Source organism: Leuresthes tenuis, unplaced genomic scaffold (genome assembly GCF_036924035.1).
Source record: "Leuresthes tenuis unplaced genomic scaffold, fLeuTen1.0.hap1 SCAF_20, whole genome shotgun sequence".
Lineage (NCBI taxonomy): Eukaryota > Metazoa > Chordata > Actinopteri > Atheriniformes > Atherinopsidae > Leuresthes > Leuresthes tenuis.
The window spans coordinates 21655377-21671487 of record NW_027325374.1 but is presented as its reverse complement, the minus strand read 5'-3'; the positions used below and the strand labels follow the sequence as shown (position 1 = coordinate 21671487).

Sequence of the window (16111 nt, the reverse complement as noted above, 5' to 3'; positions counted from 1 at the left end):
TTTGGGTGCTTTGACAGGAAGTCAGAGACTGGCGCCCACATCTCTGCAGTGTCCTGGCTCATCCAATTTGACGCGTGTACCGTGTTCTGAAACAACAAAGCTTTGACAAGGGTAGGATGAGGGAGAACTGTGCATCAGCAATCAACCAGAGCGCCTCAGGATAACACTTTTGACTTCCAAGACAACAGAGAAACCTTGGTGTTTGAGCAGTAACTTTTATTTGACTCGCATATATAGTAGGTTTGTAGAACACCTTTTTTCATCCTGTTGCCAAAGACAGGAACAAACTCAATCATGCACTGGGTTACTTCATATCTGTCCAATTTAAGCATCTCTCTTTACTCTCCATATATAAACATGATCTTATATTGACAATAACTTATTTTTGACTTTCTCCGTAGAGTTATGGTATTTCTTGACTGCTCTTTCCTGTCACACCAACCCCCAGCCGGTTGAGGCAGATGGCCACCGGTCTTGGTCACCGATCTTCTTCCTCTTCACCATCATCTCATGCATGCACAGGACAGGGAATCGAATAAAAGAAAAGATTCAATATGATCTGTTGGTTTCCTTACATAGCAGCTCATTATGCATTGACATTATATGAACTCAATAAAGAAGCAGACTAATTTGGATTGTAATGAATTAGGTTTAATTGGAATAGAATTGGATAACAGTGAATTGAACGATTTCTTTACAGTGCCCCGAGGTTAACTTTAGTTGTGAACTGGTGCCATATAAATAAAGTGATTTGAAATGAAAGGTGTTTTGACTGATGCTGCGTAGCATCAAACCCAGTCAACGAGGACAGATGGTAACTGCGAGATGTTGCATCACTTGATATTGGAACGTCAACAAGTATATTGCTGCAGTTTAGATTCCTTCAGATTCAAATTTCTTAAAAGCACCACAAGAACTAGTAAACTAAGTCACATGACATACTAATTAGACGTTTTTTATTCTATTATATCTTTTCAATCTAGTTGGAGATTTTAAATGAACAGATATTGCTTCCTTTATTCTCCAAATGTTATGGCATTTTTGTTTGGTTAATCGGGACGCAAACCTGTTACACAGTGATAAATATAAAACATTGTTTATTACAGCAGGTGAAAGGAAACTTGTAATCATGAGAATACAACCAGGTTGAAAAGTGGGAGAATTTCCCTTTAATTTTACTGTTAATGTGAAGGGCAGCACTAAGAGAAAATCTCTGAGTGCAGAACGTTCCATCAAGAAAGAATTATAAGAGTGGTCCTCCAAAATGGTAGATTCATCAAACTTTAATGCAAAACATTAAAAGAAAAAATTTGCAGCTAATTACAGGGTCTAAAATGAAAAGTTGTGAACTATAACACATCCAAGCAGCGGGCAATAAAATCAGGAAAAAAACTCAGAGGCTAGAATCCAGCGTGAGCTCTGGATCACAGCAGTGCATCATGAGATAAAGGCGTTTGGAAAGTTCCGGACCGACCCTTCGAGTTGTAGAGGTGACACCTTCTCCTCTTCGGATCAGAAGGTCGGACAGCAGAGAGACTTTAGCGTCATAAGACCCACACTGACGATAAGCCTGTGGACACAAAGATAATAGTTCTCAGAACTGATGTGTTGCCTTGATATTAAAATTTTCATAAAACTGGTTAAATGACATCTTGATTCAGATTCTTTTCATCTTTCATTTGCAATAAGATGAAAATGTTTACAGAAAATGTCTTCAGTTGTGGTTCAGCTGTGTTTCTACCTTCCTTGAATTTTGCCTTCAGCAAGTGAAATGCAGTTGACTGGCCAGAGGTTGCCTGACTCAGCCTCAGTAGAGTATTCCACTTCAAAAGTCTTTTTAGTTGCTTTAAAGTTACGCTAGGTCACTGTCCAGCTTAACTGTGCAGTACCATCCCATCGGCTTTGCAACATTTAAATTAGTCCGAGAAATTTATCTCTCTGGACACTAAAGTTAAGTTCACATTACAAGATTAAAAGTCCCATTTTCAAGTTGCTGGTGACCCCATATCGCAGATCACTTGTTTCGTGTGAAACCATAATGATTAGAAACTCCAGATCAAAAGAATGCCCTGCGATATAAAAAATTCAACAATCCGACGACACCGGCAAATCTCAGTCTGAACTCATCTTAAATAATCCATCTGGCTTCTGAACATCAGTGACCCAGTTCCTTTGTGCCATCACACAGACTCAACATGATTCTACAAGCTGAGAAGACGTCAATGAGGTCTGAAAATGGCGCTGAGGCTGTCCAAGCCTTTTTTCTGAGGTCAGATGTTGGACGTTGTTGATATTCTCATATATACATTATTCTTGTAGACTTTGTATGAGCTTACTCCATAAAACAAATTGTTGCTTTTTTGGTTCGGTTTAGACTTCATATAATTGGGCTTTTACTTAATTTACTTTCTTTTTTAAAAAATTTAGATGCCTTTGGCTCTGTATAAATTAACTTAACTGAATTTAACTGAAGTATAATTGCCTATTTATATGTTCAGCACTGTAACAGACAAGAGGCCTGTGTAGATTACATCTTCTCCAAGTGTTCTTGTTTTAAAGAAAATAGAAACAAAGACAGGATTGGAATATTGTTTTCTTTGGCTGCATCAGTAAATGCAAGTAAAGACAGTTCATGTTTGGCTGTTATAATGATGCAAGTGTACCTTCTTGAGCAGCTGTGGGGAGGGATAAGCTGCCAAGATGGCAGCGGCCATGTCCGGACTGACTCTGTTGAACTGCTGAATCTGCCTCTTCCACACTTGTAGCAGGCCCTTCCCAGCTTTATCTACCCGCTGGCCTCCCGCCCACTCACTCTCCAGGTAGAAGGTGAAACCGGTCTTCTCTTTCTCTTTCCTGAAAACAAACAGAGGAACGTGGGAAATTAATGTTTGATCTGGTAGGAGTCATGTTCAGCTGAGCCGTGAACCGCAAAGGGCCTGAGATCGCTCACTTGAAAGGGGCCTGTGCAACAGCTTTGGTTGTCAAGGTGATGTGGTCCGAGAACTCCTTCCAAGTAGATAAAAAGTGGACACACACTCCTGTGTAAAGCTGGAGATGAACCACTGCCTGAGAGAGAAATATGAGTACAAAAATATGAAAATACTGAGGTAATAATCCTTCTGAACATTAAACTAAATCCCTTAAACAGGGACCGTTAAAAAGACTGGTAGACTTGGTTTGATTTTCTGAAGTATCCATTAGCTATTAGCTTTTGGTGTACCCCTGAGATAACACATCTGCAGGTATATATTTATGGTATTTCTTAAGGTATTCTCATACGGTTCACATCGTATAAGATTACTCAGAACCTTATTAAATATAAAATAATGGATCTGCAAATACAAAGGGGTTTTTAGAATATTTTAAGGGTATTTGGAAGGTAAGGATTCTGTAAAATGTTCTTTCAGAAAATGACAGATTTTGCTTGATTAGTATCACCTTAAAATAAGGTGCAAATTTAGAAGTTCACCTCAAATACGGCTGTATTAACAAATCCTAACCAAATACAAAGTCTACATTTTCATTTTGTTCAAATCTGTGATTAATTGATGTGTTTAAGGGGTCAACACTTCCAAATCTGTCAAACTGCAAACATTTTACAGTAAATAAGGATCCTTCTCTGGTTAAAAAAGCTGGGATGGCATTCTCTTTTCACCAGCTATTGGAAACTTATCATCAACTTGAAATCCAACTGAAATACAGAATTACTACATTTACAGAAACTAAGATTCAAAATGTAACAACCGTGTATAAGTCCCACTTTTTTTTCGTGGTTTGGCTGGTCCTGCGACTTATATATCAAAATATATTTAATTTAACATGTTATTAAATGTTAATTCATACTGACTGACATGAACCAAGGTGTAATAATTGCCATCTACAGCCGTGAGAGGAGACTAGGCCTGCGACAACTATATACTGCTCCTGTACCACTAAAAAGATTTTACTGAGACATCAACTTAAAAGACAACTGAGAAAGAAAATCCTATTCTGCAGATTGCAAACTGTAGGTAGCAAAATATGCAGCCGAAAACGGTAATAGTGCAGCCGAAAGAGTGAGAAACTTGTGAGGGACTGGTGAAAAGCAGAGGTTAATCTTACTGCAATGAAGAAAACAAAGAAAGCTAATCATGGGCTGAAAGCAAGATGGACAGAGCTGAAGGAACGAGTCCACGGGTGGAGGCTTGTTAACGGTGCAGTTACGTCTTCACGCCCTGGTACTTGCCAAGGAGATGAATATAAATGACTTCGCAGGCGGGGCTTCTTGGTGTTACCGCTTTGTGCGACGCAAACGCCTCTCTATCAGAGTATGGACAACCGTGTGTCAGAAACAGCCAGCAGACTTCCAAGCCAAGGTCGACAGTTTCCGTGAGTTCATTGAAAATCAGGTAACTGGACACAACGTGTCACCGGATCTTAGCATCAGCATGGATGAGATCCCCCTCACTTTAAGTGTCGCAGAGAAATTTTGTGAAATAAATTTCTAAATAAATGCAACTTATAGTGCAGTGCGACTTATATGTTTTTTCCCTCTTTGTGTCGCATTTTTTGACTGATGCGACTTATAGTCCGGAAAATACTGTATCTAAATATTTTTAAAGCTATGCCTTTGGTTTAAGTTCCAAGGCAATATGAACAAAATCCATGAAATAATTTGAGCTGTCAAATTATTCACTGGTATTACATTTACAAAACTACTTATAATATATTGTACATAAATCTCTGATAGAAAGACAGTGGTTAATAAGTTGAAATAAGGGGGTTCTAGGAAGAACTGTGGATAGAGGTAAGAGGAATGGAATAATGACCCCAAGTACACATTAAAGCTGACAGGAATGGATGAAGCAGCCTTGCATTAAATTTCCAAATGGCCCTCCCAATGTCCTGATCTAAGTGCTGTCGATAATTTGTGCACAAAGTGCAAACGAGTTCATGGCAGGAAATCAACAAATTTCTCCACAGAATGTTGTTAAAGTATCCAGCCTGAATTCTGCCATCAGAAGCTCCTGATGGAGGAAAACTATCAAAAGCTTTCCTGTCAAGTTATTTTTGTATTGATTTGAGAAAAATAGCTTTAAGATTCTGCACTAAACTCTTCCCTTTTTCTGTTGAAGAAAGGGAACAGTTTGAGTCATGTCTCATTATGAGTGCATGTGAACTTACACCTCACACGTTCTGACAGGAAAAGGAGATTTTACTCATTTAGAGGATTGGTGTTATTTTAAAAACTTTAAAATGTAAAAACCTTTCTTGACAATTACACCTTTACAAAAGAATTCATTCATTCTTAGAATATTTAGAGAGGAAAGATGGGACTCGGTTTCTTTTATGAAACATTTCTAGGTTTTCTGCTTTAACTAAGAGACCAAACCCACCTCTTCCACTTCAACTCGGGACACCTCAGGTAGCACCTCAGCTCCACCGTGCTTCCTTTTCTTCTTCGCTTTTCCTCCCTGTGTGTCCTCACCTGCAACAGCCTCTCTGAAGCTCTTCTGGTTGTGCGACTTCTGCAATCTGGGAACAAAGAGAGTAGCCTTTCTTTTTGGATTAACACTCAGAACATCCTCTTCGCCCTTTCCCTCCATTTCCCCTCTTTATATATTCGTCTCACACTGTTTCCAGCTGAATTCTGTCAGACTCCACAGGCGGTGACAGGGGACACGTTTGCAGGTCGCTGTGTGTTTGCTTAGCATAAGTTGGTCCTTTAAACATTTCACTGAATGCTCCACTTTACACTGTTGTACACACTCACTCTGGGACACACTCACCTCCCCTTCCTTCTCAACCCAATCAATCATAATAAGAGTTAAATAACTACTGCCAGTGGGGCTCCTACAAAGTTAATTGAGCCCATGAATAACTACTACAATTCTTGTGATTTTTAATAATTTGTCAAACACTGCAGAATTTAAACTGATGGGTGCAACAGCAAACAGCAAGTGGGTTTGCATAATTTTTCAATCCACTGTCCAAACGATTGGTCATTTATTGATCATCAAACAGGAACACCAGCACACTGAATACTGAAACATCCAGAGTGAACCCATCAGAAATATCAGGTGAGTGAGGGAATATGAAACAGATTACACATCGGCTCGTGCCCGTTCCAGCTCAAACTCAGTGAAAAAAATCCACTGTTTTGTGTTCTCTGTCTGTGTCAGGGCTATGTTTGATCATGCAGATCCAAAAGAAAGACATTTTCAGGCAGAATCAAAAATAATAATAGGAAGAGCGAGTAACACACACAGAATCCAGTAACACCAGACCTCCCTGCAAAGTGGGCATGTTTATCAGTGCTTTAAATTGAAGACCTGTGGAACAATCGGAAAATAAAGTTTCATCTCTGATTCACTTGTTTGTTCTCACCCTCTCCATTGCTTTCACTTCACACAGTTGGCCTGCACACCGCTGCTCGTTCTCATTCTCGGTTGCTTATTGAGCCGAGGAGGAGAGGCAAAGGTTGAACATTTGAACAACTGTGATTTATCACACCTTTAAATTGTTCAACTATTTGCCAATACAGACTTTCAGCACGACAAACCCTTCCCCCTTTCTGGGAAGAAATCCAAGATAACGCTAACTGAGAAGTAAAGAAAAACCAAGAAAAGCTGCATTTTCTCTGCAGGAGCCTTTTCCAGGAATCAGGAAACCTAACCCTCGCTCTTTTCAGAGGTCTATCCCTCTGCCCCTCCATTTCGACCACAAGAGCCAAGGATTAGAAAGTGAACTCCAGAAAATTCCAGTGGGGCTTACAGAGCTGGCTTGTGACTGGCTGAGTATCCCCTGCATTATATTCCCACCTTTCTGTTTCCATTACACAGGTTTAATATCCACCACTTTAAGTTATGCTGCAGGAACAGCTGTTTTACCACAGAACACACCGTGAGCTACGCTGGTCAGGGAGTGCCTGTGTGAATGAGGGGATTGTGACAAGAAAGCTCAAACTGTGACAGAAGAAGTGAAATTAGAGTATAAGAGAAAAATCTGAGAATAAAATAATTTAACAGCAGTTACTCTCCGAAGAATAAATAAAAACCTTTAAAACTGCATAGAAATGTGCAACATAAACATTGAAGTGAATGGAGCTGAATTGCACTTTGTGTGTGTTGTGGCACATTTGCTGTTCCACAACACACATTTAAAGGTTTGGATCGTTTCGACAGCATTTGAGCTGCTGTTCAAACGTCTCAAGGTTTACATCATATCCATCAGGGCTAGCTGCCACACCACAGGGGACCAAAGATGTGTCAGGTGCGGTTTGTTCACGTTGCAGTTGCTTCTGTGATATGTTTCAGTCAGTCGGTAGTTTGGCAGCATAATGTTATTTTTGTGTTAAAATATTTCTGTTTGAAACTGCAGTGGTGATGCACATCTGGCTGATATTATTTGTTTAATCTAAGAGCAGCTTTCAGGATGTACGGTTGTTGTAATGCTGCTTAGTTTTAACTGAGACTGTTCAGTAAAAGTGGAAGTCATCTTTGTTTCCATCTTACGTTTCAATTGCACTTAACGTAATATTCTGCTGTATATAACGGTAGCACGATGTATCACAGCTAACGGGGAATTCACATTGTGACGGACGTGTGTTCATCCCTCTTATGTAATATATCAAAGAGTGAAATGTTAAGTTAGAACCTTATCACTACTGTCTCAAAGATGAAACCTCAATTATCATATTTACAATGTAAATTACATTGCACAAGTCTTGATTTCACACATATGCTATATCCAAATGCCTTAAACAATGTAAACCAGAAAAAGTAAAACCATATTACAGTAAAATTAGACATTTTTGGAGTGTTTTTGTCATATAAAGGGGATAGATATATGTAGTTTTGGTGGCTTCTGCTGGTGTCTTTTCCAGCCTGCTCACAATAAATGTATGGCTGTCCATGGGAAAAGATGGAAATCCACTTTCATGATAGCTGTGTTAAATCCCACATCTGTAGAGGGAGCCCAAGAGGAGAGACGTGCCAGACCCGTTGGTGCTGCTTTGACTTACCTGATGCCAATCAACATAAATTAGCTGTGAAATGTTTCATATTTCCATAATAACCTAAATTATTTCAAATTAAATCTTAGTTTAATCCAATGTGTTGTTTGTGCATTATTTTCATATCATATGTATTATATTAAGTTAGCAAATCACAGATGTGTTGGAATAGAGGGAACTAAGATAGTATAGTAGGTGTGTTTGTTGACTCAGTCTTTACGGCTAATTTTATCCTGTTGACGATTATGTTTGAGAGAGCAGCTGTCTGACGATGATCTTGGACTTCATACTGAAGGCTGCTGTTTTTTAAAAAAGAATAGTGTCTGCTTGGACAGACTGCTTGCCTTCTGAGCACGAACACAAAAATGGAAGGCAATTTTCTGCCTCACATGAGAATGATCCAGCAGGCACCGATAGATAAGGAGCTTTTATGCCCCCAAAATACACTTTTTAATACAACTTCTGCTTTCTAGATGTTCAGATTTAGTTTTCACACCTGAAATATTTCTCCAGCTCAATCACTGCCAGGCTGAGGGTTTTGCTAGGATGACACCTCTGCTGCTTCTCGACCCAAGACGTAAGTGTGGGGCTGAAATCCGACTTGCCATGCCTCTCTTGCTGGGTCAGACAGGAAAAAGAGATTTCTGATTTAGATGGCGCTTCTACTCAGAGGGACATGAAAGATACCCTACTTTAAACAACAATAACCTCATCTGATAATGTTGCTCACCTTCCTCTTATTATCTCTCATTGTTTGTAAGTTAAATTATCTGAACAGTACAACAGGAGTTTGCACTAAAACAGTAATCCTCTCATCCATCTTTTAAATTAGAATTGATTTTTACTTGTTGACACATATATAAAACCACTTGCCAAAAAGTTGGGACACAGTGTAAAATGTAAATAAAAAACATAATGCAAACCAACATACTATTCACAATAGAACTAGAACAAGTGTAAAAATAATCAAATGTTGAAAGTGGGACATTTTATTCTTTCATGAAAAATATCATCATCTTCAATTAGATTCCGTGTTTAATATCATAAAAGAATTCAGAGATGCTTGAAACATCTGTGTGCAAGAGTCACAGCCAAAATTCTCTCCTGGACACCAGTGGTCAGCGGGCTCAAGTAGCACAGCATTGAAAACAAACATTTCCAGAAATCATCTGTGAATACAGCTCGCCGTCCAGTCCACAAACGCCACCATCTCCTCTGGGTTCAAACTCACTGAAAATGGACTGAGGCAAAGTAAAAAACTGTTCTGTGGTCAGAGGAATGGAAAAACTGCTTCTTCTGGACTAAAGAGGAGTGGGACCATCTGTTATCAGCGCTCAGCAAGCATCTGTGCTGGTATGGAGGTGCATTACTGGCTATAGAATGGCAACTTGCATGTGTGGAAAGGCACTATCAGCGCTGAAAGGTATAAACACATTTTAGAGCAACATTTGCTCCCATCCAGGTGACATCTTTTTTAGGGAATGCTTTGAATATTTCAGAACACAATCCTAAAGCGTATACTACATCTATTACAACAGCATGGCCAGACCTTTTACCAACTGAAAACATTTGACGCAACATGGAGGCCATATGATAAAGATGATCATGGATTGCTGAGCAGTAAAATGTCTCACTTTCAACGTTTTATCTGTTTTCTATGTTCTATTGTGAATACATATTGGTTTATGACATCTGCCAATTGTTGCATTCTGTTTTCAATTACATTTTAAACAGCATCCCAACAGCAGTGGTAAAACATTGTATCAGAAATGATCATCTGAAACATTTATGTTTTAGACAAGCTTTTGTAGTGGGAAAAAAGGATGTAAATTCATTATTTTTTGGAATTTGTATTTTCAAATCAACTACATTTTTCCTCACTACTTTATTACTAAGATATCATGTGATTTTCTGCTCACTGAAGGAGGTACTCTTTCTCGTTTGTAGCTACTAAAGGCTTCCCATCTCCCACCAGCCTCCCTGTGTTTCCTTCTGAGCTCTTTTTGAGGCAGCAGCGTTGTTAATCGTGTTTAAAGCAGCATCAGCACCCTCGACACACCTGGATGTAGTTGTGGATCAGAGTGATGAAGTCCTCCTCTGTCATCTGCATCACGACATGGGCTTCTGGTACACACACTCCTTCATCCAGCTGAGACATGAGGGGGGTGTTAGTAATTGGTGTTAATGTGTTTGATTTTACTGCTAAATGTGTGCTCACAAAACTGCTCCTCGTTCATTTATGATTTACAGCAATTGTATAATTATGCTTCACCTTGACTAAAATGAGGCACTCAGGATATGTGTCTTATCACCTGTGCAGATGGAGTTCTCCTCATCCAGCTAACACTGCGTGGGATGGGTTGTTTCTCTATGGCACAGCTACAACCCAGAGCCTGCACTGAAGCCAGCAGAGTCCCACCTCCCTCCAGCTGCAAAAGAGCTGCAAACACAAACAGAACAATAATGCCCACCAATAAGCTCACTGATTTACTTGAACAAAGAGCAAAAAGCACAGTTTAAAATCAATTCACATTAACCTGCAGTGCATGATCTGTTTTGAAGGGACTCTTTTATCCTCTTATGTGCTGTGCCAAGTATCATTTAATGCTTTGTCCTCACCTGGATCAACAGCCACCACCATGTGCTTGATACACTCCTCTGGTCTCAGAGCTTTGGTAGCCTCCACCAGAGCTTTCCTCTCTGCTTTCTGTCTCTCTAGCTCCTCCCTGAGTGCTTCCTGCTGCTGTCTCGCTCTGGACTGCCTCCTCCTCCTCAGAGCCTCCTCTTTGGAGGCCTGGATCTCCTCTGCCGTCCGCTTTGCCTTTTTCCCCTTGGCAGGAAAGGTGTCTGAGCTCTCTGTGGTTGAGAGAGGTTTGAGAGGCAGCTTAGGGAAATCCTCCAATTCCTTTGGGCTCACTGTTCTGACCTGATGCAAGCTGCGAGGGTGCTCTGACGCAGAGAAGCCATTCTGGCAGGAAGGCTGGGAACTGGCCAGCTGAGATGGCAAACACTGCTCAGCATCTCTCCCATTTGGGACAGTGGTGGAGGCACTAATCACATTCTCACGTCTGTGTTTCAGTCTCTGTGCCAGAGGGACATAAGGTGAGTCGTCATCAAAATCGCTGCTGATCATCATCGCATCAGCCTGTGTGCGTGTGCCTGCATTGCCCTTCTTTAGGGAGGAGATGACGGCATGTTTAGCATCAGAGTCTGTCTTGTCTGTGGTCGTCTGAGAGGCTCGGCTGAGGCGTCGACAAGGCTTGAGGAAGTCAAACACAGGCAGCTCCTCATCTAGGTCACTGGTGCAGTCACTGAAGCTGGCCATGTTCTCATGTCGGAGCAAGTAACTGCACATGTTAAGACAAGAATTATGTCAGGATCAATTTAGAAGCAATTGTTTTCAACAAAGGTGGCAACAGCACCAGGCTTCTAACAAATATCTTCGAATGCAATATTTGTTTCATGATTACTGAGGGAATCAATCACATAACAGACAAAAAAACACAAGTGCAGGTACTCTGGTAAATTCGCATGGATATAGTCTACCAAGAAGAACATAATTCAGGGGAATTCAGCTCACAATACAGGTTGCCCATTACTTCTCTTAAACCAAGCACCACAGTATTATCGTGTTAAAAGATAAAGAGAACCAATTACGGAGGTTGCTTGGTGTAACATTATCTGTTGTTACCGAATTAATTGACTATATAACTTCTAGCTATGTAGCTTCACAGAACTTGCAATAAATAAATTACTTTTTAAATTGCGTTTGGCACAGCATTAACACTGCTTCAGACAAACAAAGTGAAGATGACAAGCAAAGCAAAGTCCAATTTACCCCACAACAGACATCTAAACACACAATAGCGAGCGTTACAGAGAGAAGTTAGCAAACGTCAGATAAACTGAATGTAGCTTCACTTACTGCTGGCAGGCGCCAGGTAATACGTCATGTATAAGAGTGAGAAGTTAATCATGAAGCAGGATAATTTAAGTAAACATTAGTTACTTGCACAATATTCCAGAAACAGAAGGATTTATTTGTACCTACAAACATCAAGAGTTGAATAGCGCGTGAGCTGTTGTTTGATTTCCCCGGGTAATGCTGCATTTACTGGCTATGGGACGATCGATATTTTCCTCTCAAAATCCACCCATCCAATTTCTAAAACTTTTCTTCATCTTGTGTGTCGCTGATCCTCACTGCTAATCCAAAGCGGTCTTTACAGTTTTGTATATATCATTTTACATGATATTTTACAAAAAAGTGTTCAAAGAAACATCAACCATGAACAACGAGTAAACGTGTTTGAGCTCTTAATCATTGAGTTAAATAAGTTACTGATAATGTTACTTTATTGAGTTTTTTTTTTTTTAAAAGTCAAGATATTTTGAAATATGTCACTTTTCACTTGTATTTTTTTTTTATTATTATTCTTTTCGGCGGAAATTAACAGTCATGATTAACAGTCATGTTGAACTATTGTCGGTTAGAATTGTTTTAAAAACCTAGTGTCGCTTAGTTTCTCTCAGAAACGTGAACGTAGCAAAAATATCCGGATGTGACGCATAGGACTTGTCGTTCAGATGACATCATTAAAAATGGCAGCGCTGGCGTCCTTGATGCTCAAGCCCAGAGGAGGTATTTAATATCCAAAGCACTGTTATTAAAGTCCTAACATAATTCACCGGGTTCACGTTAAAATGTAGATATTTTATGAGGCTATCCCTCAGGTGGTCGCTTGTGTTAACTGTATTTTTCAATCTAGACATATTGTATGCTAACCTACTTAGCTAGCCGTGATGCCCAATGTTTGAAATAGCGCTGAATGTCACTGTTTCTGACAGAGTGATGCAAGTCAAAACATTAAAGGAAATTACACTGTGTTGACCCAATAATCTTTTGTTTAATTGTCGTTTAACTTGTTTTGCTTACAACTTTTGGAAGTATTCAATGTTATTTGTCTGGTGTCAATTTAGGACACACTTCAGATTTCAATTGTGAACCGTCTCCATTATAAAATTGCCATGAACTGTAAATGTTAATTCACTACGCCTCTAGAAAAGCTACTCTAATATATTTTAGTCTTTTTTTACTGGGATACCTAAAGTGCATGAGATTAGTAAAAACGTATCCAACCTATTTTGCCTATCTGTCAGAATTTTATTTATACGCGAGGGTACATTTGGCAGAATGAAATCAGAACTTTAGCAGGGTTCCACGTATGTGTGGCTTAACATGAACATTTCTGTCCTACGGGTTTAAGGTCTGTTGGTTCCCACTCAGTCTTCTCTGTTGGACTCAGTGAGGTTTGCTTCTAAGAAGAGTGGTGGAAGCTCCAAGAATCTCGGAGGAAAGAGCCCAGGCCGAAGATATGGTTTCAAGAAACAGGATGGTAATGATGACCCAGTTCAGTCACTCAATCTATCATTTAGGTGGGCCTTTTCATTTAGAATGGTGTGTTCTATTTTTTTTATCAGTGCTTCATGTACCCCCATCTCTCATATCTCAGAGAAAAGTTACAAGATGAAGATGGAACAAACCTTTTTCACTCGAGCGCGGATGATTTTCTGATTATTTTATCGTAACCTTCCTTTCTCAGTCACGTCTTTCAGAGAGAAACTGACTCCTTAGATCATGCCTTACACAGTGTTAGACTTCTGGAAATAACCTTATTGATTCATTGTTAAAGTACTTTGTGTAATACATTTCTACTAGACTAGAATTTGAAAAAAGAAAAAAAATTAAAATAGAATTATACTTTTTAAACACAGCTGTCAGCAGGAGTTTCTATTTTAGACATGAGGTAGTGATAGATATTAACTTTGATTACATTTCAGTGCCAAGGTCTTCAGCCACCCCTCATTTCTTTATATATTGCCTAAAAAATTTGAAATGTGCAAACATGAATGGAAGTCTACTATATAAAGCAAAGATTTGGTCTGAGAACCTTTATTCTTCAACACAGCCTGAACCCTCTCAGACAAGATTTTTGTCATTTCTTTAAGTAGTCTTCAGGGAAAGTTCTCCAGACTTCTTTAAGGACATTCCAAAGCTCTTCTTTGGATGTTAGCTGTTTATGGGGAACACACTATACCAGATTGTTGCTGGATGGAACCGACATTACAACCAATACTGAATGAAGGGTTCTCTTCCATTCTCTTCTGACACCCTTACTGGCTTCCTGTTTGACTTTAAAAATTAGAGAGCAAATGCACAAAGAAACAATGGTATTTTCAGTTGTAATTGTGGGGGAAAGTGAACTGTCCAGACTTGATTAAAATCACTTCATTGTGCAGGAAGTATTAAATTCTCTTTATCTCCCTTTGAGAAACACGTCTGATCGGGACTGAGCTCCACACATTTCTCCTCTTTCTGTTTACAAGGTAACTTTGTCCATGCTGGCAACATCCTGGCGACGCAGAGACAGATGAGGTATCAACCGGGAGCACATGTGAGTTACATTCTCACCATCCATAACTTTAGTACACCAGCTCCACCTCAAAGCCAGTCCAGTTTGAGAAAAAAAACTTCATCATCTGTTTGAACAGGGCAACGAAAGCTCATGACTCCTCCTTAACATCTGAGACTAAATGTACAAATACCTTAAGTTAAGATGTTTCTCAAAGTCTTTAAGATTTCCTTGAAATAAATCCAGTTGCACAAAACCCATTTGTTAAATAAATTCTTATTTCAAGCTTGAGTACAACAAACGGTCTACATGGAAACTTTAGAATTGTCTTGATGTAAAAATGTACAAAATCCTTAAGTTGGTCACTTAGCAAAGTATAATGAACTATCAAGAGCCGCATCTAGAGCCAATTGGTCCATTTACACTTGGGCCCATTGACAGTTCAGTAATACACTCCAAAGTTTACATAGATATACAATTTACACCTTGTAATGACTTGGTAGCTGGATTACATCCACAACACATTTACTCTGTGTTTTGTCTTTTTCTTTGTCTGTATGTCCCCTGTTCTTCCTCCCCTGTTCTGAAGGTGGGGATGGGAACAAACAATACTCTCTATGCTCTTGAAGATGGCTACGTCAGGTTCACCAAGGAGGTCTACATCCCCCCACCTCGCAGCATGGAGGCCACCCGCGTCATCACCAAGCTGCCCAAAGGAGCTGTGCTCTACAAGACCTTCATCAATGTCCTGCCAGTCAAACAGGAGGGCAAGTTCAAACTGGTAGACATGGTCTGAGCAGCTGGATGGAGCTGTCCATGATGACTCTCATATTCAGGAGCAAGGAGGACTCGCTTTGACTGACGCTTTGTGATATGAGTGAAGCAGGAATCTGTAGAAACCTGCTGACATCTCATTGGCCCCATGTCATGTGGCTCATGAATCATGTGACTCTTAACTGGACTTAAAAAGATGTTCTTTTCTAACTTCTGCAATGAACAAAACCGTTTTCAGTGATGATTTGACAGACTTTTGTTGCATTCAAAATGAATTCTCTTTCACAAAAGCAGTAGACTGAGACTCCTGTATTTATTGTTCTAATAAAATCCGGATATTGGAGATGTGAAGAAAGTAAATGTATACCGTACAGATGAATTTACAGCGATATGTGGCTTATTGCAGTTATTTCTCACAGAGTTGCTTCACACAGGACATCTACTGTATTAAAGTATTTTTATGTGAAAATCTTTATATTGCATGACTTTGTTATTTGTTATGGGTGCATTCTCTGGGGTACATCTGCATTTATTACTTTGTCTTTGCTTTTATTGCATTTTTTAGGTGGGAGGATAAAAGGAAGCTGTGTATTTCCATGTTGCTGTCAGAACAACAGCTTTACTGGTCAGGAGGTGATTTGGCATACAGTAGCTTGCAAAACTATTCATCTCTTTGGCATTTTTCCTATTTTGTTGCCTTACAACCTGCAATTAAAATAGATATCTACGGTGGGGGGGTATCATTCGATTTGCATAACATGCCAACAGATTGGAAGATGTTAAATATTTGTTTTTGTGAAGCTAGCAAGAAATGATGCAGAAACCCAAAACTTGAGCACACAACTATTCAATCCCCTAAAGTCAGTACTTTGTAAAGCCACATAAAGCTCTTACAGTATGTCTCTATGACCTTGTTACATCTGCATCTGCA

At 39.5% G+C, this 16111-nt stretch overlaps 2 protein-coding genes across 2 annotated transcripts; one reads left to right on the top strand and one right to left on the bottom strand.

Moving 5' to 3' along the window:
* Positions 1-666: 666 nt before the first annotated feature.
* On the bottom strand, positions 667-11363 carry eme1 (essential meiotic structure-specific endonuclease 1). Its single transcript, XM_072373465.1, has 8 exons — positions 10613-11363; positions 10306-10433; positions 10053-10142; positions 8490-8611; positions 5376-5514; positions 2951-3066; positions 2664-2853; positions 667-1570 (listed from the first exon to the last, which is right to left on the bottom strand). Exons 1-8 carry the CDS (start codon positions 11346-11348, stop codon positions 1394-1396), a joined length of 1698 nt encoding a protein of 565 aa, XP_072229566.1. The 5' UTR covers positions 11349-11363; the 3' UTR covers positions 667-1393.
* A 1072-nt stretch (positions 11364-12435) lies between these two features.
* On the top strand, positions 12436-15653 carry mrpl27 (mitochondrial ribosomal protein L27). Its single transcript, XM_072373466.1, has 4 exons — positions 12436-12635; positions 13261-13389; positions 14381-14448; positions 14996-15653. Exons 1-4 carry the CDS (start codon positions 12581-12583, stop codon positions 15200-15202), a joined length of 459 nt encoding a protein of 152 aa, XP_072229567.1. The 5' UTR covers positions 12436-12580; the 3' UTR covers positions 15203-15653.
* Positions 15654-16111: the final 458 nt, after the last annotated feature.